Below are 23,332 nucleotides of genomic sequence, written 5' to 3' on the forward strand. Positions count from 1 at the left end.
AAAATTAATTATCTTTGGAACCGTCTAATTTGTGAGAAAGGTCATTTCATTGCTGGAATCAGTATAAAAAACTGAGCAGGGTGGTGCAGTTTCATTAGGATTGGACTAAAAATAAGGAAATTAGGTCTGACCAGTGTCCCCCCTAAAGTCATAAAAAAATAGGTGGAAAAAATTTTAACACAGGTTCGAGACAAGCAAAGTGCTGAAACTTTGTGTGTACTGACCCAAAACTGGAAAAATTCAAACAGTCTGTCTAGCTTTATTTTGCAACATATACTTCTCTTTTGTGTATTGTTTCTTTGACTTGTGGTCTGTTCGGCATATCTTGGGGTATTATGTTGTAGCAGCCAGACATATATACAGTATACAGGGCGTTTCATGTAATTAAGCTGGGGTAATAAAAAAATGTACACATCAGATGGGTAAAACCATCAGCATATTTTTCTGCTGTTATGTCGCTTAGCTCATATTTAAATTTTGCCTGGCTAGGTACCGTATAAGCGTGTGTACGGTCCGCACCCATGTATGGGCTGCACCCCGTTTTCCCGAAGGAAATGTTTAAAGAAAAATAAATCCGTGTAAGGGCCGCAAACCCGGCTTTCCATGAACAAGGCGGGAATAGCCTTCTAAAAGCATGTGCGTGGCCTCCGCGATCAGCTCCAGCTGTGAGCAATGATGCGCTTGATCGCGGAGGCCACGCAGGCGCACAGAAGCCGTCCATGGATGGCGCCCTAGGCCCCATCATCATCATCATCATCGTGAACTTTTTTTCCGCCACGACCTCCCGCTATCCACATCAGTATCGCCAGCTCCGGCCTTTTGTGGCGTGTTAGCGCTTTCACCGTATTCGTCGTAGCAGTTCTGCTGGTTGTGGCTTTCGCGGCATCTGCCGCCGAGCATTGCAGTTTTAGCACGATGGGCAAGCACCTTAATAGCCACACGGCTGGGAGTTAGTTCTTGAACACTGAAAGCATGCGGCGGGCAGGAAATTTGACGTGGCCGAGAAGTGCGTCCGATGATGGTGCAACCAAAAAGATGCATTGGGAAACACAAGCTGCAAAAAATGCGCTTTCCGAGGCAAGCCGTGCGAGTTTCCCGAACTGGAAGAAGTGCTACTCTGCTATGAGAGGGAAATGCGGAACAACGGCTACGTGTTGACAGCGGACATGCTGCGCGGCTTCTTTTGGGATTAGCGTGCACCAGAGCACAGCGCCAGCTCAAAGTTGAAATACTCTGCGAGTGATGATTGAACATAGAATAAATGTCACTCATTCCCTGACTGATGGGTTTTTACTTTTAAAAAATATATATTTTCGCACATCGCGTTTATGGTTCGCACCCCGAAAATTGGCCCTTGAATCTGGAAAAAAAAGTGTGGCAATTACACACGTTTATACGGTAATTATTTAAGGTTAATTATCCAATATTTGTAGTATTTTAAGGCTTAAATTATTTAATAAAGTTGTAGAGGGGGTTCTGCCAGTCTGGAAATTTGTGTTGCAAGGCATGAGGACATGCGTTTGCTAGGAGAGGATCATGTAGGCTCTGTTTCATAATAAATTGTTTGTGAAAATGGTGTCTCTCTTGCCTTTCTGTATTGTCCCTTCATTAAGTTCAAGCCTTGCCTTTCACTATAAAAAAAAATCCAAACTTTCCCTACATTTGGTTCTGCTTCAAACATGCTCTTGCTGGGGGATATTTTCATTTGTTACTCAGGGTGAGCAAAAAATTGTTTTATACAACTAGCTTATTGAAAACTGCGCTGCATGTGGTTTCTTATGGCATGGTGTAACATTCTAAGAGTTTTCATGGATATCTGACAATTGAAGTATTAAGAACTATTAAAGTAGTCACGAAGTTAAAGAATTGCAGTGTACACCCGGCACAGCTTTAGTAAGTGCTGCTTCATTTCTATTCCTATTGAGTTCACAAGTCTTATTTTATCTTTGGCTTCGACCACTATTCAGATTGTGGCGCTTTAGTGCTGGGATGATTTTTTTAGATGCAGCTCTAGGTGATGACAATAAGAGATAAGTAGAGACATGGACATGTCTGGAAATAACGGCACAAAAGACAGGACAACAGGTTGACAACATGTTGACGACTGTTACTGATTCTCACTGGAAAGAGAAAAAAAAAAACACTGGGCTTAAACATCACTCTCTAATGCTCCAAAAAGCAAGCCAGGGTTTTTTTTTTTAAGGACTGTTTGGAGGCATGCTCAAAGTCTTGGTTTAAAATACTTTCCTAGCCCAGTGGCACGTGTACATTTACTTCCTGAAGAGACAACTGCTATCCAAAAGTTAGCTACAACTGCAAGCACTGCAGTGTACAGCTAAATCTCTGCTTGTGCGTAGTTTTAGGTGGTGCTTGTGCTGTTTTCTATTTATGCGGGACGTTTTTACACTTATGCTTTTCTATGTGAAAGTGGTACTATGAACATTATCCCGCAATGGCACACTGCAAAGTGCTATAGAATTCAAGATCCTGAATGCGTGAGAACGCCTTGGACAACCACCTGCTCCACCTTTGCGAGGCCCGCCGCAACCTCACCAAACGATGGAAGAAACAGAAACATAGCAGACACCTAAAGAAACGCATCCTCGAACTCACACAACAGGCAGCGGAATATGCTACTCAGCTAGACGACACTAACTGGGTGGACCGGTGCAATGCGGCTGCGCGCCAGATGTCTGGCCACAACACATGGCTCCTGGTCCGCACTCTCATCGATCCAATACAAACACGCACGGAAACCCAACGCCACTTACTACATAGGGCGTTGCACAACTTTACAGGAACGACAACACAGCTAGCGCACACGCTAAGGGATCAATACCTGTGCACCACTAAGGACCCCCGGCTGGCGGCGTACTCGTATGCAGGCGAAGAGAACACAAAGCTGGACACCCCATTCCAGCTCCACGACCTCCGGGCGGCCTTAAGCAAGATGAAGCGGGGCACTGCACCTGGGCGCGACAAGGTTACGGTCAAGCTCTTGGCCAACCTTCCCGACGCAGCCTACTCCGCGCTCCTCAAATACATCAATAGCATTTGGGACGGAGAGACTCCTCTCCCTCTCGATTGGAAATCGGCTCTCGTGACCTTCATCCCCAAGGCCAGCAAACCTATTGATGTGGAGAACCTTCGCCCCACCTCCCTCACGTCTTGTGTCGGCAAGCTGATGGAGACGATGGTGCGCGACAGACTCCCGATTATCTCGAAACACAGCACATTTTCGCGGACACCATGTTCGGTTTTCGTCCTCACAAGTCAGCACAGGATATACTTCTGCAGCTCCACCACGACATTTAGATCCTGTCGAATGTCCCCACAACGACAAGGTGGTCCTGGCCTTGGATCTTAAAGGCGCATTCGACAACTTCAAGCATGAAGTAATCCTGGACCACCTCAGTAACACCAACTGTGGCCACAAAACATTCCATTACATAAGACAATTTCTTACAGACCGTCAAGCCTATACAGTTAAAACTCGATTTAACGAAGTTGAGGGGAGCCGTGAATTATTTCGTTAAATCGGGAACTTCATTAAATTGAGTGAGGCATTTCTTGGGCACATAATTCGGCACATTCGATTATATGGTATGGCGGCATCCAGAAAGCTACCGCGGCATTATATTTGTGAAGCGTAAATGCTCCCAAAATGAAACTGCGGACCGCGGAAATGACCGGCGCCGCTAGCGCGTATGAAAAGAAACAACAAAAATTGTTACTCAACAAGAAAGGCCTGAGGGGACTACAAATTTATTTTCCAGCAAAGAAGTCAGTGATCTTTGCCTGCGTGCGCTTTGTGAGCAACGGCCGCACCCATTTCTCGTAGGTCTGAAGTGCGTCCAGCGCGCCTTCCGTCCCCTTGTGTGCTCCGGCAAAATGCCGCAGCAGATCGAGAGCATCCATCACCTGACCCGGTTCAACATGGGAGCTTCGGCACCTGCAGGGTTGTCGTCAGCGTCTTCAGCTGCCACTCCCTCCACGCTTCCTACAAGCCGCAACATATCGGCATCAGTCAAAACTTTCGTTGTGACTGCGTTTGCGTCGGCGTTCACGTAGTCGGAGAAACTTATGCCTATGGCACTTCATCCACTGAGCGAAGGTGTTCCCAGGCATCTTCATCCTCGTGCATGGCGCTCGCGCAGTCCGGACCAGCTTCGGCAGTTTCAGGGCCTAGTGTACCGAAAGTGGCAGTCCAGAAGCAGTTGGCAATTATCGAAGGCCTCAATGCTCTCCAAGCCGCCGCCAACGTCTCAACCGCCATAAAAATATCTATTTTCGTCTCGCACTTGAGCTCCAGGTTGAGAACTCTGTCGACGACTCGATGCTTGTATGCGCACTTAACGCTATTAATTATTCCTTAACCCAAGGGCTGAACCACGGACGTTGCGTTTGGGGGGAAGTAGCGAAGCTCCACGCTGGTCAGCTCTACCTCTGCCACGTAGTGGGCCATGCAGTTATTTCCTTTTCTGGCAACACATGTCGCTGTCAAATTCCTTGAGCCATGTAGCGAAAACGGCACGCGAAATCCATGCCTTTGAGTTGGCAACGTACTTCACAGGAAGCTTTTTGGTGCCTTTAAAACATTGCGGCCTCGCACTCTTTTCGATGACAAGCGGCTCTTGTTTGTCGGTACCGTCCATGTTGACGCACAACAAGAGTCAGCCTTTGTTTGCTGTGTTTGCCGCCGTGGCACGCCTGCCCCTTCAGGGCGAGTGTTTTTTAGGCAGCATTTGGTAGAAGAGACCGCTCTCATCGGCGTTGTAGACGTCGCTGGGGGCATATTTTCCCAGAATGTCGGGCACGTTTTCAGGCCACCAGTCGCCGACTACAGCCATGCTTACGCTGCTCGCTTCACCGCTGAGCACTTTCCCGACGATGCCGTGTCGTTCTTTGAAGCGTGACAGCCATCCGGGACTTGCCTTGAATTCGTTGTCGCCCAGCAAGCACGCGAAAGAGTGTGCACACACCACGTCCGCGTTCACGGTAGCAAGGTTAGATAGACTGACTGGAGGCCTAGCAAGCTGAGCTTGACAAAGACTTGCGCTCAGAGGCACGAGGAAATATACGCACAACGACGACGGCGAGTGAACACAGAGCGCAACACACACGCACGCACAAAAACACGCTGAACTGCAACAGCGCCATCTGTGAAATGTGGCACGAAACTTTTTTACTGCTGGCACCATCTGGTGAACTCGACTCAACATTACAACTCTCGTTTTGCGCCGCGCAGTTTGAAAAAAGTGAGACGAAGGTGCTCCGCGCTGTTACCGCTGACTCGCAATCAATAAATTTTGGGGTGCTGTCTACAAAATAGACCAAAATTTAACACTTTTTCACCTTTATTTCTCGAAAAAAGGTTTGTTAAATCGGGACAGATCACGGAATCGGTTTCGTTATTTCGGGTTAGTCAAATCATTGAACCCTATGGGCGTCTGAGGGGGAATTAGGATATCTTCGTTAAATCTGGTTTCGTTAAATCGAGTTTTGACTGTATACGACAAGATGCGGAATATGGGCCATACACCATCGGCTCGACGGAAACACCTCTAGGCCTCCTGTCTCCCCTGCTCTTCAATTTGGCAATGCTTCATCTTCCCTCCAAATTGTCTTCTCTGCCCGGGACACACCACGCTCTTTATGCAGATGACATAAGAATTTGGGCCACGCAAGGTAACTTGAGTTACATGGAATCCTGTCTGCAAGCAGCGGCGACCCTAGTCGACAAATACGCGGACTCCAGTGCTCCCCAGCTAAATCAGAATTTGTGCACTTACGTCCCTCCCCTCAGGACACAACTCCGCTTCGCATCAGTCTCCCCTCAGGACCGATCCGGGAGGCCAAGGAGATCCGTTGCCTTGGCCTCTTCATACACCACCAATGCAGAGCCGACACCACCCTATCCAAACTTCACATGGTGGGAGGCCAGGTGGGCCGCATGGTCCGCCGGGTCTCCAACAAGCGGGGCGGATTACGAGGCAAGGATGCACTGCGGCTTGCCCATGCTTTCGTAATGAGTAGAATCCTCTTCTCAACCCCTTACTTGCACCTGCGCAAACACGATGATGACCAACTGGAGGTCATCCACCGGAAAGTCATCAAGCGGGCTCTCGATCTCCCGGTCGCCACGTCCAACCAGAGACTTCTGGCCTTGGGCGTGGTGAACACATTCCGGGAGCTTCGAGAAGCCCACTTAGTCAACCAATACACGCGTCTTGCACAGACCACATCCGGTCGCAGCCTCTTGGACCGGCTACACATCAAACACGACTACCACATTGAGGAAAGGGAGAGAGTGCCAGAACCCTGGAGATGCACCCTCCGGGTCCGACCTCTTCCCCGCAACATGTCCAGAGAAGACCATAGCGGTCGTCGCCAGGCGCACGCGGAAGCGTTGGCGCAATACTATGGTAACCAACAACACGTGTATTACGTGGACGTTGCTGGCCCACAACACGGGGGGTGGTTTACGGCCGCAGTCATACACAACACAAACATAGTTAACGGGCTCACTTTCAAAGCCTACAGCGCAACACATGCGAAGGAGATTGCTATTGCTCGGGCTCTCACGAATCCCAAGTCGAAACACATCATCACCGACTCGCGAGGGGCCTGTCAGAACTATGAGTTGGGCTGGGCTCCCCCGCTTGCCTGGCGCATACTAGAATATAGCTGCCGATGCGAAGATCCAACTCCACGCAACCTGATTTGGGCCCGCAGTCACCAGGGACTCCAGGGAAACGAACAAGCCGATCAGGCTGCCCGTGCACTCTTCCTGGGCTATCTCCCTGTCCTTGGAAGGGTACTCCCAATCAGACAATCTGGCCCTTACATTCAAACAAGTCACCAATTACTACAACGAGGAGCACTGGCGCTACCCGGCCCCTTGTAAGGGTCTGGATCGCGCTGACGAGCGCCTCCTCATCAGAATTCTCACTAACACTGTACTGTGCCCGGCGGTGCTTAAACATTTCAATACATCCTTTGATGGCGCATGCCAGTTCTGTGGCAGCCACCTTCCACATGGTTTGGGCATGTCAATCAAACCCATCTATCCCCCCCAACCTCAACCCCAACAGAGAGGGAGGTGGGAGGCGGCCCTGCTCGGCTGTCAAGACCTAAAGACCCAAAAGGCCTTGGTTCAACGGACGCGGGCGGCGTTGCTTGCCAATGGGGCCCCGGAACAGTGGCTCCACCTAGTATTGTGAGGGGAAAGGGCCAATAGGGTTCTACCCCAATCACCTTTCTGTGTAAATTTATTAGACGATAAATGTTTTTCACCACCACCACCAGACAACATTCTCAATAAGTGGCTTGTAATCTTGGTGGATGACTTGCTTCCTTGTGTGTTGCAGCTTAGTAGTTTTTCTTGGCCTTGATTGAGCCTTTTCTCATTTCTTTTTTGTGTATTCATAGCTAGTGAAATAAAAATTTGTTGGTAGTCAGTGCTCTGTGGAATCAACTTATTGTCTTGCATTTTGCACTTATTTCAAATCTGTTGGCAATGGAAGGTTTGTTTTTTTTCCTTGTGCACACTTGTTGATGCTCTTGGCCATACCAGTGATGAATTATGAGGTGGTTTTGTTTCAAACATTAAGGACTGTGTACTGTTGGAGACCGGTATAAGAATTCTGGTTATCTTGGAGGTCCTTCTCTATGGTAATAATTAGGCTTGAAGCACGCATTTTTGTAAAGGATTAATAATTTAAATTGGGCTAGATTGCCTGTAGTGTATATAATAAACTTTATGAATAGAACCAAGTGCAGTACAGAGGGTTTTGCTGCAAGGAACATCTGACGCCTTGATTTTTTCTCTTGCAAGTAGCCAGTGTTTCTTGCATGGGTTCACCCTGATTTATAGACTTCTCTTAAAATGTATTGTAGACTACCACCATGCTGACAGTAGCACTGCAATCGGAAGTGCTGCTACTGGCAAAAGACTGTTGCTGGTATTTGTGATTGGTTTTGCCATTCTTATTTTGTTTATAGCTTAAATTTTTACTTAATTAGCGATTTTAACTTATATGGAACCTATGCATATTAGTTAATGTCATGCTCATTAATGCCACTGCCCGCCATTTAAGCAGCAGTATTTCATCTGCAATGTCTGTTTTCGATGCAGACTACCACGGGAGAGCAACGTTCCGCTAAATGTTAGTTTAAAATGGTCTGCCATGCCACTCGGCTCCACAGCCATGTGTACATTTATTTGGGCTAGGAGCTTTTGATGCCTAATTGAAAATGTGGTCAATAATTATTGGTAGACTGTCCTTTATTTAAGCATAGCAGTTTGATGAAATGCAATGAAACAGCAAGGAGGGAGATATTCTTATATGTACATTAATGTGAAAGGAGGAAGCTTGATATTGACTTTCGGTAGATATTTTCATTATAGCACATTAGGATTCTGCATCCGTGGTTAGAACCAATACTTGTGCATTTTTTTTGTAAATTTTTAATTGGATAAGGGCAGTTGTATAGAACAGTTAAGTTTGCCTAGCCTTGTGAGTCCATGAGTTTTGGCCTTCAGGCTTTTGTTGCCTTGGTGTGCTGGAATTTTGTGCACTGGGTCCTGTACAAAAAAATGTTTTTGAACTTTAAATGTTTTACTGTTTTGTCGAGCGAATATTATGACAAAAAAAAAATGGACAATGTCAGTGGTGCCCTCGAGCATGCGGTGTCTTGGCCCTGAGAGCAACATACTTTTTCCTCTTTGGAGCCAGTGAGGCTGTGGGAGTGAACCATATTATTATTCTGAAGAAAGCACTTTGCAAAGTTGAAAAAAAAAAAAATTTTAATCATTTAAATTTTCTTTGCTCTCACAAATTGTGTTCAGCACCTAATGAAGAGCATTCACCAAAAGAAAGCCGCCAAACATTGTGCATAAAAATTGTTCACAAAAAGAGCATTTGAGCCTCTACAGGAAAAGAAGAAAAAGTTTGTTATGAATTTTAAATGCAGCAATAAAAAGAAACAGGATGATGGAAACATGACGTGACATTCCTACCATTTCTCTGTGTTTGTTGTCCTTGTCTTTTTCACTCTGCTTTTACAATTCTCTGCGAATTAATGAACTAGGCCTCGTGAAGTTTTTATTGCTCTAAAAAAAAAAGAAGTCAGAACTTTGCAGTTTAAAATGTAGAAAGTAAGCTTATGATCTTGAATAGTAAAATTGGAAAATACTAACACTTGTGCTTATTGTTCGTACAACTCTCAATAGGAGAAAGCGTAGTACATTGCTAGCCTATTGATAAGTTATGCCTTGTGCAAAGTAGTCATTACATTTACATTTGTTGATTATAATTGGCTAATCTGCTAGTTCCACTGTTCTTTCATTCTTCTAAGCGGTTTGGGCTGGGCACTATTATTTTCAATTTCTTTTTACTCTCCCAACCTAATTTTTGTTCTTCCATTCTTGTCCAAAGTCATGACAGTTCAGTTTCTCAATCAGTGGCAAAAAGAAAGTACTGAGCAGAACTTTTTTTTATAAAACTGGAAGAAGATGCGGGACTATTTTGCATTCGGGAGCTTTCCTATGTGTAAATAAGTCTCATGTATATTCCTGAGCATGTACTCTGGGTGCCCGCTTGTTGTATGTTATGTTTCTTGGTCTCATTGCACGCACACAGAGCTATGTGCAGTACTTGGACTATGGGAACTGCGAGGAGATAAACCATGAGCAAAATCTGGTGAGAATTCCAGACGAGCTCTCCAAGATCCGTCCCCTGGCAATCTTCTGCACCTTTGATGGTTTATTTGGCTTGCGCAAAGGTGATAATCCTGGTGCTTTTCAAAAGGTGAGTCTGCGATTGCTTAGGACATTGCCGTCGCAGTGGCTTAGTGGTTATGGTGCTTGGCTACAAACCCGGAAGACGCAAGTTCATTCCTATCTGTGGCAGTCGCATTTATGCTAGAGGCCTGTGTACTGTGCAATGTCGGTGCACGTTAAAGAACCCCAGGTGGTTGAAATTATCCGGAGCCCTCCACTACAGCGTCCCTTATAGCCTAAGTCGCTTTCGGACATTAAACCCCAGAAAATCAAGCCAAAAACCAAGCTTACGATATTTGGAGTTGTTTTTGCCCCACACAACACCAATAGATTTATAGCAATAGCCACCACGGAGGGGAGACAACTGCTGAGGATATCAGACAGCTGTTTTGATGCTTAAGTCACAAGATATTAACATAGTCTGCTGCCAGATGTGTGTGTTGTGTGAGTGCATGTATAAACAGGCAAATTTCATTTGTGTGAGGAGTCAAGGTGGTCACATTGTTACACGGCGGCCAGCCAAAGATTGAGGCAGGATGAGCGATGGCGAAGAGATGATTTAATGGCCTCCGAAATGCGAATTCAGGTGAGAGTTGTTAATCTTTTTTTTTTTTGTAAATAGAGGCAAATATTTTTGTGCTGAAAGAAAGTTCTCTGCTTTCTGAAGGGTGCGGTATGATACATTTTGCTCAACTGATAGTTGGTTGCGCAGTACTCACAATAGCAATGTTTCATGCAGTCAGCAAAGTTATCAAACAAATGCCGGTGGGAAAAGTTATCGAGCCATCCTCTGTAGCTGGACCAAAAACTGCCACCTAGTTAGTGTGCCCATTTAGCCAGGCCTACCAATCTTGAAGTCAGCTGTTGTTGGCTCAATGACAGCAGATAAGGCCCCTAGCTTTCTGAGATTCCACTAAAAATTGCATAATTAAGCATTTTTCAGGAACTGCGCGTTAGTAGACACAATTTATTTTAATATCAGTAGGAATGAAAGAACAATAGGGATATGATCATCTTAGCCATAGAAATTCCCACAAAAGTTGTGTTCTGGTTTTGAACGAACTTCTGCTGACTCCTTTACATGCTTGCTCTGTTCGTCTGCCTTAGCAAGCGAGTGCTTCAACAGTGACACCTGTGGTGACAATGAATTTGTACCATTCTGAGGGCACGGGTCTTTCTGGTGCTCTTTGTAACAAATTGCTTTTTGTACATATTAGTAGTAGTGGAAAAAATGACCCTAGCAGGTTCTTGTAACGCTGGTTCTGTGGCTTCCAGCTGTTGCAGTTTCGACCCTCCATGAAAGAAAGTCAACAGCAGGTGGATGCCCAAACTTTTGTTGGGCTTCCTCCTGCTTATCAACACAGTCACCACAGGCAGTACGGAATGGTGCACCAGAGCCAATAGGGTCATTTGTTAAGAGTGCTGTTAGTCTAGTGACCACAATGCCAAGCATTGCATAATGTTGAACCACCATATCCACCTTTGGTTTTATTGAAGCCACATTTGAAATACGTAAAGCATGTTTTAGAAATAAACTTCTATAGTTATTTTTGCAGATTCATTAACCTGCCACTTTTTACAAAACAATGCAAAACACTTCGAAGGTAGGTAGTCGCAGGAGGGGTGCTGGCTGTGAACTGAATTTATTTGCCGTGGTGCATAGTTATAAGCATATGCAGCTGTAATCATAGAAAAAAAATGAAAAACACACAAGTGTGTGCTGCTTCTGCCACACATGAATGTAAGCACACACAAGAAAACAAGTTGGGTGAGTTTGCTGCTTGGTGAACATTCTAGTGGAAACAGTGGGAAAAGGACTGAAGACACAATACAATTTTTGTTATGTCAACACAACACCTTTGTCTCGGGTCCCCTTCTCTTCTGTCTTTCTCGCGCTATTTTCACCAGAACGAACTTTGGGTGGAATTCCTCTCCGTGTCCCTTTAAAACACTCTTTTAGCCGCCGCGGTGGCTCAGTCGCTATGGTGCTCGGCTGCTGACCCGAAAGACGCGGGTTCGATCCCGGCCGCGGCGGTTGAATTTCTTTGGAGGAGAAATTCTAGAGGTCCGTGTGCTGTGCGATGTCAGTGCACGTTAAAGAACCCCAGGTGGTCGAAATTTCCGGAGCCCTCCACTATGGCGTCTCTCATAGCCTTAGTCGCTTTGGGACGTTAAACCCCATAAACAAACAAACAAACAAAACACTCTTTGATGCAGAGATGCTCTATGCTCAGTGTAGTCCATGTTCTAGTTCCTTTTGATGAATTGGACTGGTGATCAGCTTATCTTGCTCTGTGGCAGAGAATGCTTGATTTACTGGTTGATGTGTATTGGAGTCATGAGTTTCATTCGTCATTTTAGAGCAGCTCACTCAGTGGCGAAATGCTCTCTGTCTTGGTCCACTTAGCAGAAGGAGCTTTTGTCAGGACTCCAGTAATGTAGTGCTGTCACTTCCAGAGTGACCAAGCCAGTTTCACTTGTTTTTTTGTGCAGTTTGAGTCATTTCTTGATAACCATGGGCATGTGTTTACCTTACCGATGGGGCATTGTCTGTTAGCTGTGTTTCTTGCCTTAGTCAGTTGAGTCAGAGTGCTCAAACAGCAGCAACAGCAGCAGCAACAACAATGAAATGTACATGCCCTGTAAAGTGTTTATAAAAAGAATCTTGTACTACCTCGCAAGGAGTGAAGCAATTATCCAGCTCAACTTTCAGAACCAGTTATGCATGACAATTGTATCAGGTTCCCTGCAAGAGCAGTCAGGATCTGTTCTCTTTGTGGCCATTTCAGTCCCTCTAGCATGGATTCAGAACTCCACTCTAATCGACCAGTGGAAATTCTACATTAGTATATTTAGGCCTAGGCACCATTCACTAGGTCCTTTGCAGCTCTAGAGTCCATGCTCATGTGAACCATGTATACATGGTCTGTTCTGAAAGTAGTAGGACTCATTTTTTTAAACAAAATTTATTCAAGAGAATAGTACAAACGATTACAATTTTTCAAGGTAGCACCCTTCTGCACCTACACGCTGCTGCCAATGAGTTCTACACTTTTCATACGCCTCCAGGAACGCCTGGACTGGAATGCTGTATAGCTCCCTCGTCACGGCCTGTTGAACCACCTTTACCGATCCGTTATGTTCCCCCTTGAGCGTCGATTTTATTCTCGGGAATAGAAAAAAGTCTGGCGGGGCCAAGTCGAGGCTGTAGGGGGGCTGAGGCAGCGTTGCCGCCTTGTGCTGGACAAAAAATCGGGGTCCTCATTCACATGATGAAGAAGATCCTACCGGTTGGCCTTTTCCTCCTCTGACAACATTCCCGGCACCAACTTCGCGCACGCTTTCCTCATGATTAAGTTTTCTGTCACGATCTCAAAAACTTGGGTTTGAGGAATGCTGAAGTCATCAGCAATCATTCTGATGCTTATTCTACGATCACTGTTAAGTAAATGTTTCACTCGCTACACATTTTCGTTGGTCTTGCTGGTTGAAGGGCGTCTGGAGCGGTCGTCTTCCTCCACTCTTTCCTTACCTTCTCGGAAAAGCTTGTGCCACTAAAAAAACACCTGATCTACCCATGGAAGCGTCACCGTAGGCCTCCTTAATCATGTTGTGAGTCTCTTTGCCCGTTTTACCAAGATTTACTCAAAATTTGACCGCGTATCGCTGATCCAGTAAACGCTCGATGATTCTGCGTGACGAGACGTTTCGACAGGGGTTCACGGTACAAGCGACCTCCTCTCTTCAACGGCCGAGAGCCGACTGCCGATTTTCCCCAGCATTCCCAATATCCCCCTTCAACGATCCTGCACGTACAGACCACCTCTCGTCTTCCCGTTCGCCCAGGAAAAAACCAGTCCTACTACTTTCAGAACAGACCCTGTATGTGTATTTATGTGAACCAGCAAGTAAAGGAAGGTAAATTGCATTTGCCTGCCATGTCTGATTTTACATTTGCACTTTTTATGGCGTCCTCTACATTTCTGTGTATTGTTGAACTCCATTATGCTCTTTTGCAGGCGGTGAGAGCAATGCAAAAGCTGCTCAGTGACAAACTTGTCATGGTGAAAACAAAGGTGCCATTTTCTGTGCAAGGCACGAACTCTCTGACAAGCTGCTATCTCCCTGAAACCGGCATGGACGTCATGGAGGAAGTCGTAAATCGAGGCTATTGCCAGGTGGGCTGATCCTTGGCAAGCACTATTTACCTCACTTGCCTAATTCCATCAGTAATTATATCTGGCATCAAAATCCTTGGACGCCAAAATATCAGACCTAATTAATTTTTTGGGCTTCACTGTGGTGTAGTAAGACATACCAAGTAGTCTGTGTTTAGCAAGTGACTGAAGTGATGAATGCACCACACCCGATTGTTATTTTCGGACCGTACTTCCACCCACAGAAGCACTGCAGCCAATGATTAAGCTCCAGTTTTGCTTGTACAGTAAAACCCCATCAATCACTTCGATTAGATAAGAATTTCTTTTTAGATAAAGAAGAGTTTGATTTAAAGAAAAGCTTTTGTTGTTGAAAGCGAGTATTGAGTTTGGGGTGTGGTGAATACAAATAATAAAAAGTGACTGCTGCAAATTGGATCGAATGTTCTCGGTAGGGGTGTGCGAATATTTTATTCATATTCAATTCTATAAATGATTATTTGAAAATTTATGAATATTCGGCAGAGACTGAATACCACTGACTTTCATAAATACGACTGGGGCTGAACCACGATGTCTGGGCAGATTATGCGATGGAGTTAAAAAAATGTCAGTGAAACAATCCAAAAGCGTCTTCTTTGCTTTGTTTGCTCTTATTTATCAAGTGAACTGGTCACATTCGGGTGCTGCTAGGCTTGGACCTCATACAGTCGAGCCTTGAAACTTTATCGAACCTGGATATTTCAAATTATTAGATTTATGAGCACACAGATTATCTCCTTGAAAATCCTGTATATAAGTATAGGAAAGTCGCTCAATATATCGAACTGCTATTCCGCCATTTGATACATTGAATGGCATGCTGTGACCTTTTAAGTGGTGCTTCTCCTAGCGACGCTTTTTCATTAAGTTTTTGCACATGCAGGTTGGTCAACTGTGTGGCCTTAAACACCTGCTGGGAGCACTAGCACTGTGAAACTGTGTGATAATATGAACGTGATGTGCACTTGAAGGTGGCCTACGATCTCTTGTGCTCAATTTCCAAGCCACATTGCTGTCATGTGATGAAGCCAGTCTAACTGTGCTCCATCTCACAAGTACCTAGTTTGCAGCACTGCGGATGCTGCGGTGATCTGGGCCAATGGGAATGGCGTGCGCTGCAGAAATGTGTTCCCCTGCACCCGTCCTCCCTGGGCTAGTGGCTCCATCACTGGGAAGGAAAGAGCACCTGTACGCAGCTGCTGCACACAGGAGGCTCAGCGGATGCCATGTTTGTGAATGGCGCTGCACCACTTCGCAGTGCTGTGTTTGTTAGGATTTTCTCTGCTAATTTAGCCAGTGAATAAAACGCTTGCTATGCTGTAAAAAGAAAGCCAGAACTACCTTTCTAATTACTGCAATAATTATTTGAAAAATAGTTGCACACTGTTCAAATATTTGAGGGGCTATTTTTTGTGTTCCTGCAGCCTGATTGGATGAGAGCTCTAGTGTTCACAATACTGCTGTGGACTTGTGAGATAAAGTATAAATAAAGCCTAGCCGTAGCCGTCGTGTAACATGCTTTACTGCCAAAGGTATTGCAGAAGCAATCAACTGTACCATAATTTTAATGAGCGAACATTTTATTTATAATCTGCAAGTAACAGTATTATTACACATTATATGATAGGCAGGCACGGGCTAGTTCCAAAGCACTGTCTACAGTTATGCCGATCACAGAAGGCAACTCCCTAGATGGGTTGCCCTTACTATGGCCTCAAAGCATGTATGAACCAGGCTGGTGCGGTGTTTATATGGAAGATTCATTTTTATATTTCTCCCTCTTGTGTGACACGCATTCTGTTGCCGTTCTTTGCGCGGAAATTTTTAGGACTTGTGAATGTCTGCACTGAAAACCACAGTCATGCAGCGCATTTTGCATGCAAATTTGTGGTACCTTGTGTATTCTTTGTAACTGAGTCCCACATGCACGAGCATTTCTTCTATCTGAAACTCGGTGAGATGGCTGTAATGAGCATCCTGTCTGTCACATTGTTTTTTTGTCAGGCGGGTGTTCTTTACAAGCAGGCTTGACTGGTAGTCTCTGCGTTTGCACTTCATCGTTCATTTCACTTCTCCAACATGGCACCATCAGCACTCAGCTATTTGTTTCACAAATGTGCAGCTATTTTGCATACATGCAAATAAGTTGTAAAATATAATACAGCCAGCTGTAAGACTAGCCTGGCTCACAAGGATATGGAGGTGATGAAGATTGGCTTGTTGTTCTGGCTAAGGCAAGCATAAATCTACTAGGCAATGGATGAAGCTGACAGACAATAATGACAAACTCTCTGAGTTTCGAGAACGCCTTTGCAGGGTTTGTGAATATTTAAAAATTAGAATAGTTTGCGAATATCATTTACTGTATTTACTCGCATAACAGGCACACTCGCATAATAGGTGCACCCCCAGTTTGGTCACGAAAAATCAATTTTTATATTTCCGCGCATAACAGGCGCACCCCAAACTTGGCACTGTGATCAGTTGACGCCTACTCCTTCCCCCCTATTTTTATTTTAACAAAGTTTTTGCTGAACTGATTGATAGCGTTGCTGCCGTCGCAGCTGCTGCGGACCCATAGCACGTACAGCGGCATCGCGTGGAACAGCCGCACACAGTTTTCTGGGATGCTCACTTTAAATCTCTCTTTGGAAAGCTTCATCTCCAGCCAGAAACCTTCCCGACTTAGGCCCCTGAAAACCTTGGCGATAGGAGTCGCATACGAAAATTTATACACGCCACAGTCGCAACTGCCACACTTCTCTGTCATGTCGAATTTCCGGCCTGCCGCAAGCTGGCCGTGTTCGAGAGCAAACTCCCAGCCGTGTAGCTATTAAGGTGCTTGCCCGTCGTGCTAATATAGGAACGTTCGGCAGAAGCACATGAAACCCACAACTACGATGAGCTAACATGCTGCCACAGATCCCAGGCCACAAAAAAACGAGCTGGTGATGCTGATGCCTATATGGATAGTGAAAACTCGTGGCGGAGGAACAAGTTGATGATGATGATGAGTTTGGCCTCGGGCGCCATCCGTGGGCGGCACCTGAAAGCTCCTGTGCACATGTGTGGCCTCCGCGATCAAGCGCCCGTTCGCAGCTCGCAGCCGGAGCTGATCACGGAGGCCACGGCGTGTGCATTTTGAAATCTATTCCCGCATGGGTCGTGGAAAGTTTGGGTATGGCTTACACGGATCTGTTTTTTTTTTTTAAATATTTCCTTCGGGAAAACAGGGTGCAGCCCGTATACGGGTGTGTTTATGCGGTATGTTCAATTTTGCGAGTCTAACAATTTCTGAAAATTTTACCCCACGTAATAGGTGCACCCCGAACTTTGAGCCGGATTTTCTGAAAAAAAAGTGCACCTGTTATGCTAGTAAATATGGTATTATTCAATTCGAACTGCATTTTCACTATTCAAATCTCCTAAGCATTCAGAAATTACGAATTTCTTGTTTGTCTAAAGTTTCGGCGACAAATTGCGACATTTCCAAACAGCAGTATCATGCATATGTCTCATAAGTTAACTTGCTATTTTCGTATAGAATCGAAGGCCAGAATGCTGCAAAAGTCCGCCTGCGGTGATGCTAAGCCTAGCATAAACTGATGCACTGCTCGGTCGGGCCCGGCCTTGGTCCTGTAGCGATTGTAGTCAGCCTCCTGTTGGTGATGATATTTCTGTAACCAATCTGTCAAATTTACCAGTATTATCTATAAGTCTACTGTTTTTCTTAATGTATAAATTACGTGTATATTATTATGACTATATGTATGTAAATTGTATGTTTTATAAATTATATTTCTATATATATAATTTACATATAAAATGTAATTGTTATTCGAAGATTTGAGAGCAGTTAGTCTACAAAATGAAGTTCATTACTGTTACTACTACATGATTCCTTCTCCTTTATTTAATGCCTGGTTACATGCGCGCCACTTGCGGTAGAGCGAGCGTCCGATGGGGGCCGCCTGGGAAACTTCGCCGCCACTTTCTGCATATAGCTGAGAAGTTTGCTGTCTGCTTCCTAATAATGAAAACTGCTCTGCTGTTGTGTGCAGCATCAAGTTGAGCTACTCTGCAGGCATGAGGTTTGTAAATTTTTTATTTAGACCCTTGTCATCACATGCGTGTTTGTGTGCTCTTGCACATAATATAGCAATATTCTTCCACCACTGCGCACATTTGATGTATTTTTCGCTGAACACCTGACTTTGTCCGTGATTTAGATAAACTGAACGGATGTGTAAAATTACTACATTTATTTACTAAATTACTAAATCTATTATCAAGGCTAAAATTATTTTTAGCCTTGAAAAGAAAATGCTACCTTTAGTTTGGAATGCACGGGGGCAAAACCACGGTGTGATTGCACTTTCCTGCCCTGCCAACGCGACACTCGTAGCTAACAGCACTGGTTCTTCGGCTGTTGTGGGCCTAAAACGGCAATACAGTGATAACAGAAATCACTGGCATCTTGAAGAGCCCTGTCGCAAAAATGAAACTTACCTTAAGCTTGACATCCGTTTTTGTTGGGCGTTAACTTTTTCTGCGGAACGCAGTTTCCGGCGATTTCAAAGCTTTGCATGAGTACAGCTATAGATTCATTCTGCAGGTATGACCCACTTCAAGAAGTAGTTGTCCCCTTTTCATGTTTGCTACGCAAAAAAAAAAGAAATATTCGTTTTGGAGTTCCAGGAAGCCTATCGAAATGACAGTAGGTCCATACTGTGCTCCACCACTCTGCTGCCTTGCATGCAACACATTGTCTGCTGTCCCTATCCCCCCTGTGAGCGCAAAAGCGGTCATGTGGTGGCTCTTCATGACGACTGATGGCGGCACAGTGCCTGGTGGGTGGAGGGTGCCTACAGGAAATTATGCTGATGGGTGGAAACAAAATTTGTTTGTAATGTGTGTGTGTGTGTGCGTGCGCGTGCGTGCGCCAGTATGTCTTGGGAAGGGGTCAGTAGTTTTTTGCACATTCTGAAGCTCCTTGTGATTAAATCTTGATGCGAGTCCTGTGGAGGCTACGGGTGGCAACCGCTTTCATCAGCTCAGCATACGATGGCTGTACTGCCATTGGCATGTCATTGAAGAACGCATGGGTTGGGACAAAGTTTAGGATGGCTTGCGTAGAATGAGAGGCATCTTGCCTGTCATCGAAATGCCAGTTGTTGGCAGCTTTACGATGGAAAAGTCAGGGTTGCGGTGCATTTTGCCACGAGTGCGTTCGCCTCACTTTTTAAAGCCCCACCATTCTCTTCCGCTCGCCGTCTCCGTTAAGCTGTATGCTTCTCACGCACTTTGCTGCTATCTCTTCCCATATTCAGGAAGAAAGACTCTGCACAAATGAGTTCCGCGAACTGTGACTACTGTTTGAGTTTGTGTGGTGGACGACATCTTGTGCGAATTCGAAAACCACGCTGCGAATTCAAAAACCAATGTGCTGACCCGCAGAGAATATCAGTCCCGCCATTTAAGAGGGTCCCTTCGAGCTTGAATTTAATTTTATTTGATCAAGTTTTCGATCTGCCTTGCAATTTGAATTAACGAGGTTCCTCTGTACACATTATTGGCAGCCTTGTTGTTGGTGATTGTGAATGAGGTCCGAAAAACATGGCAGTTAGTTGTGATGCTTCCGAAATATCAGGCGCTCTTATACATTGGCTCCATAGGCATGGCGGTGCCCTGAAAAAGTCTGAATGTCAAGCATGTCCGAAAAATCGGGGGTCCAGATCTTCCATCTGTACTTGAAAATATTTAGTTCCATTCACAGCCAATTTTTATTATTTGCATTTTCTTCACAACAAAAAATTTTATATTTGCTTACCTCTACTTTACAGCGTGGTAAAATACAGAACTACACAATACATTTGAGCCTACTGTGTTTGTGAATACAGTTGCGAAGTATGTTCTGTACAAATAGTGTTTAACTTATACCACATGGCTGTGTTATCTTCAGTGATATAGGGTAGCTTGACCCCCCAGTGGACTTTGGACAAGCAAGGTTTGTCACAAGCTGACTGCAATTTCTTGCTTATGATGAGTCCAGTTTGTCATCTCTTTTCTGGCATTTTGCGTCCAGTTTAATGCAAGTAGGGCTTGTGCAAAGCTTTCCTTTTTTTTTTTTGCTTGCTGACAGAAGACAGCATAAGTACTAAATGGCCATTTTGTTACCATACCATTTTCGAAAAAAAAAAAAAATGTGTTCATAAGGGGGTTAAAATATAGCGCTATACCTAAAGGTCTTCATTCTTTCTGGTATTAGAGACAAAGGTAATGTTGTTGCACTTCTTGACATTCCTCCGAAACTTTTCCAGTATTGTATGCTGGCCTAAGAGATTTACAAGCTGAAAAATAAGTCATTGTTCAAAACACGAGAAAAGCAAAATAAACAGCAAAGTGTAATTTGACTACTATGCCAGAGGTTGCACTTCATGTCACATGCATTGAATAACTCTTGCCCTCACACACTGAATGTATGAAATAACGACTGCAAACGGTGACAATACAAGGCTGAAAATTTCCATTCACCAAGCGAGGTGCGGATATCTGAAAATTGCCTGAACTACTGTCATGAAGATCATAAATTTCAAATTGATTTCGCACTAAGGTAAAGGTGTGGAAAGGAGAGAGTGTTAACAAGGTCTACCTAGAGGGCTGTACTTTTCTAGAGGTCTGTGTACTGTGCGATGTCAGTGCACGTTAAAAAACCCCAGGTGGTCGAAATTTCCGGAGCCCTTCACTATGGCGTCCCTCATAGCCTGAGTCGCTTTGGAACGTTAAACCCCGATAAAACTATAAACCTATCTTTTCTTGCTAGTAACAGAAAACATGATAGCCTGGTATTCAACCTGTTTTTCTTGATTCATTGAATGCCACTAGTTGGTAGTTTCTGTGGGGTACTGTTATTGTGTCCTTATGCAGTGATGTGATAGCTGCGCCAATTGCGCCGATGTGCGCCAAAAGGCAAAACCTGCTACATCCTGCTACATTTTTGTTATTGTGCGCCAAAGCTGCGCCAAACGCGTATTTTCTCTTTGATGTTACGCCTGATGTTGTCAGAGCAGTGCGAGGGGCAAGCAAAAGGTACAGAGAACGTTTGGCAGCTGGAGAAGAGCAGGCTGCCAAACGGCAGCGTGCCAATGTGCCGAAGATGACACCAAGTGATGCTGACAAAACCCTCAAGCTGGAAGTAGAAACAGCAAAGAAAATGCTGGTGAATGCAGAGCTGCTCATCAACAATGGCATAAAGATGAAGAATTTTGGTGATATGGAAAGTGGGCAGGCCATGCTTGCTGAAGGAAAAACAAGGCTTTCAGCTGCTGTTGACAAAATGTCGCCTAAGGCAGCCAACTGGGCAGTATTTTGCAGTTAAAGACTGAATGATGTTGCTCACAGAAGAAAGGCACAGAATAGGTCCACTGCTTTTTGATAGGCCAAGAAGCCGAAAAGTTGTGCTGTCGTGTACATAATTATTATTCAGTTCGAAACGTTGATAGTGTTATTTCATTGTTTTTCTGTAAGCTTGTGATCTGCATTCTAGTCATTTTTAAATAAAAGTTCCAGTGAATTCCTTGTTGTCCATTTATAACTGCTGTCCTATAGGTGCTTGGCGGCTATAACACAGCACTGATCTATACTTGGTCGCATAAAAATTTACATGACACTGAAGTTCTAAAATTAGTTATTTGGGCCAACATATGATGTTTCACAATTGCCTCTAATTTAATTAAATTAGTGCCAAAACCACGATCTGATTATGAGGCACGCCGTAGTGGGGGACTCCAGAATTGGGCCACCTGGGGTTCTTTAATATGCACCTAAATCTTAGTACACGGGTGTTTTTGCATTTTGCTCGCATCGAAATGCCCCTAACATCCTATTGAACAGCACCTTTTTGTTCCCAAAGGTTTCCTCCTTATTTTACTATTTTACTTCTCGCAAAGTCAATTTTTTCACTTGCAATGAGCCTTGAGCTGCTCCAAAAGCTTGTTTCCCTGCTCCAAAATTCCCATTTGGCTGCTCCAAAAAGCTGCTCCAAAATGGCTTCAGCCAATCACATCACTGCTTATGCTTCACCTTGCCGTGTTCTTTCGTTCAAACATACACGTGAGCTTCTGTATTTATCTTTGCAGTAAGTGCATCATGTTTATGTGCTTTTTCATTTTCAGAGAATGCTTGCAGCCCACTTGGACAGGACTGAAGTGATGAAGGAATCGGGTACCTCCTCCATGTCTCCACACTTCAAAGATTCCCAGCCTATACCTAATCAAGGCAGTGATTCTGACCGTTATGGCAGCCGTGGCTATTCTCGTGGCTCTGGGCCAAGTCGTTGGGGTCGGTGAGTGGCTAAAGTTTACTGTGATAGCTTTTACAGGGCTATCCAAGCGGCCCACATTCTTGGGGTTTGGTCCAGTGTTCTGGGGAATCCCCCAAGGTGAGGTAGATTTTTAAGAAGGGAATAATTACTCATTAGTATCCACCCAAGTGCAGTCATATGGCTACAAAGGAAAGCTGTACAGCTTTCACAGAAACTTTTGCAGTTGAAGAAAAATTTGTCCTGATCCTGGGGTTGAACCTGGGACCACCACTTGTCTGGGAAGTCGCTCTACCAACTGTGCTAACCAGGACAGTTAGTAGATGGTAGGGTGAGAGCAAATTGATCATCAACCTGAAGTGGGAACGCTGTCGGTTCAATAATCAGGGGAATCCCCCAAGGTGGAGTACATGTGGAGACTAGCAGATCTGCCGGCTGTCCTGGTTAGCTCGCTTGGTAGAGTGATTGCCCCACACAGGCAGTGGGCCCAGTTTCGAACTGTGAACCAGGACAGATTTTTCTTTGCGAAAGCTGCATAGCTTTCCTTTGTAGCCGTTGGCTTTGCCTGGGTGGATGCTAATCAGTAGTTACTCCCTTATTTTAAATCTACTCCACCTTGAAGGATTCCTCTAAACATTGGACCTACATTGTTCCCACTTCAAGTCGTTAATCGATTCGCTCGTTCTCGCCCTGCCATCTGTTTGGGATCCTGGTTAGCTCAATTGGTAGAGAGACTGCCCCGGACAAGTGGTGGTCCCGGGTTTGAAACCTGGACAAGGACGAAGTTTTGTTCAAATATGAAGTTTCTGTGGAAGCTGTATAGCTTTCCTTTGTAGCTGTGTGGCTGTGCTTGAGGGGCTCTTAGTGAGTAATTACTAGTAATTACTCTCTTATTACTCTTAGTGTTTTCTGTTGTTCATGTGGATGCAAAGCAGCAGTGCTTCCTGGTGTTCATGCCATAAACCACAGAGGGAGACTAACAGAGGCTTGTTAGCTGGCATCAGTCACTGCTGCGTGCAGTTGGAAGGA

At 44.9% G+C, this 23,332-nt stretch overlaps 1 protein-coding gene across 1 annotated transcript in view; it reads left to right on the forward strand.

Annotated features, from left to right (window-relative positions):
* Positions 1-23,332, forward strand: part of LOC149351674 (serine/threonine-protein kinase 31-like) — a 106,574-nt gene that overhangs the window by 8,488 nt on the left and 74,754 nt on the right. Inside the window, exons 4-6 of the mRNA XM_089575626.1 lie at positions 9,645-9,812; positions 13,804-13,962; positions 22,158-22,317. Of these exons, the coding sequence (XP_089431752.1) occupies positions 9,645-9,812; positions 13,804-13,962; positions 22,158-22,317 (487 nt within the window). The remainder of the gene's footprint in view (positions 1-9,644; positions 9,813-13,803; positions 13,963-22,157; positions 22,318-23,332) is intronic.

Source organism: Amblyomma mixtum, chromosome 3 (assembly GCF_055824585.1).
Source record: "Amblyomma mixtum isolate Tamu chromosome 3, ASM5582458v1, whole genome shotgun sequence".
Taxonomy (NCBI): domain Eukaryota; kingdom Metazoa; phylum Arthropoda; class Arachnida; order Ixodida; family Ixodidae; genus Amblyomma; species Amblyomma mixtum.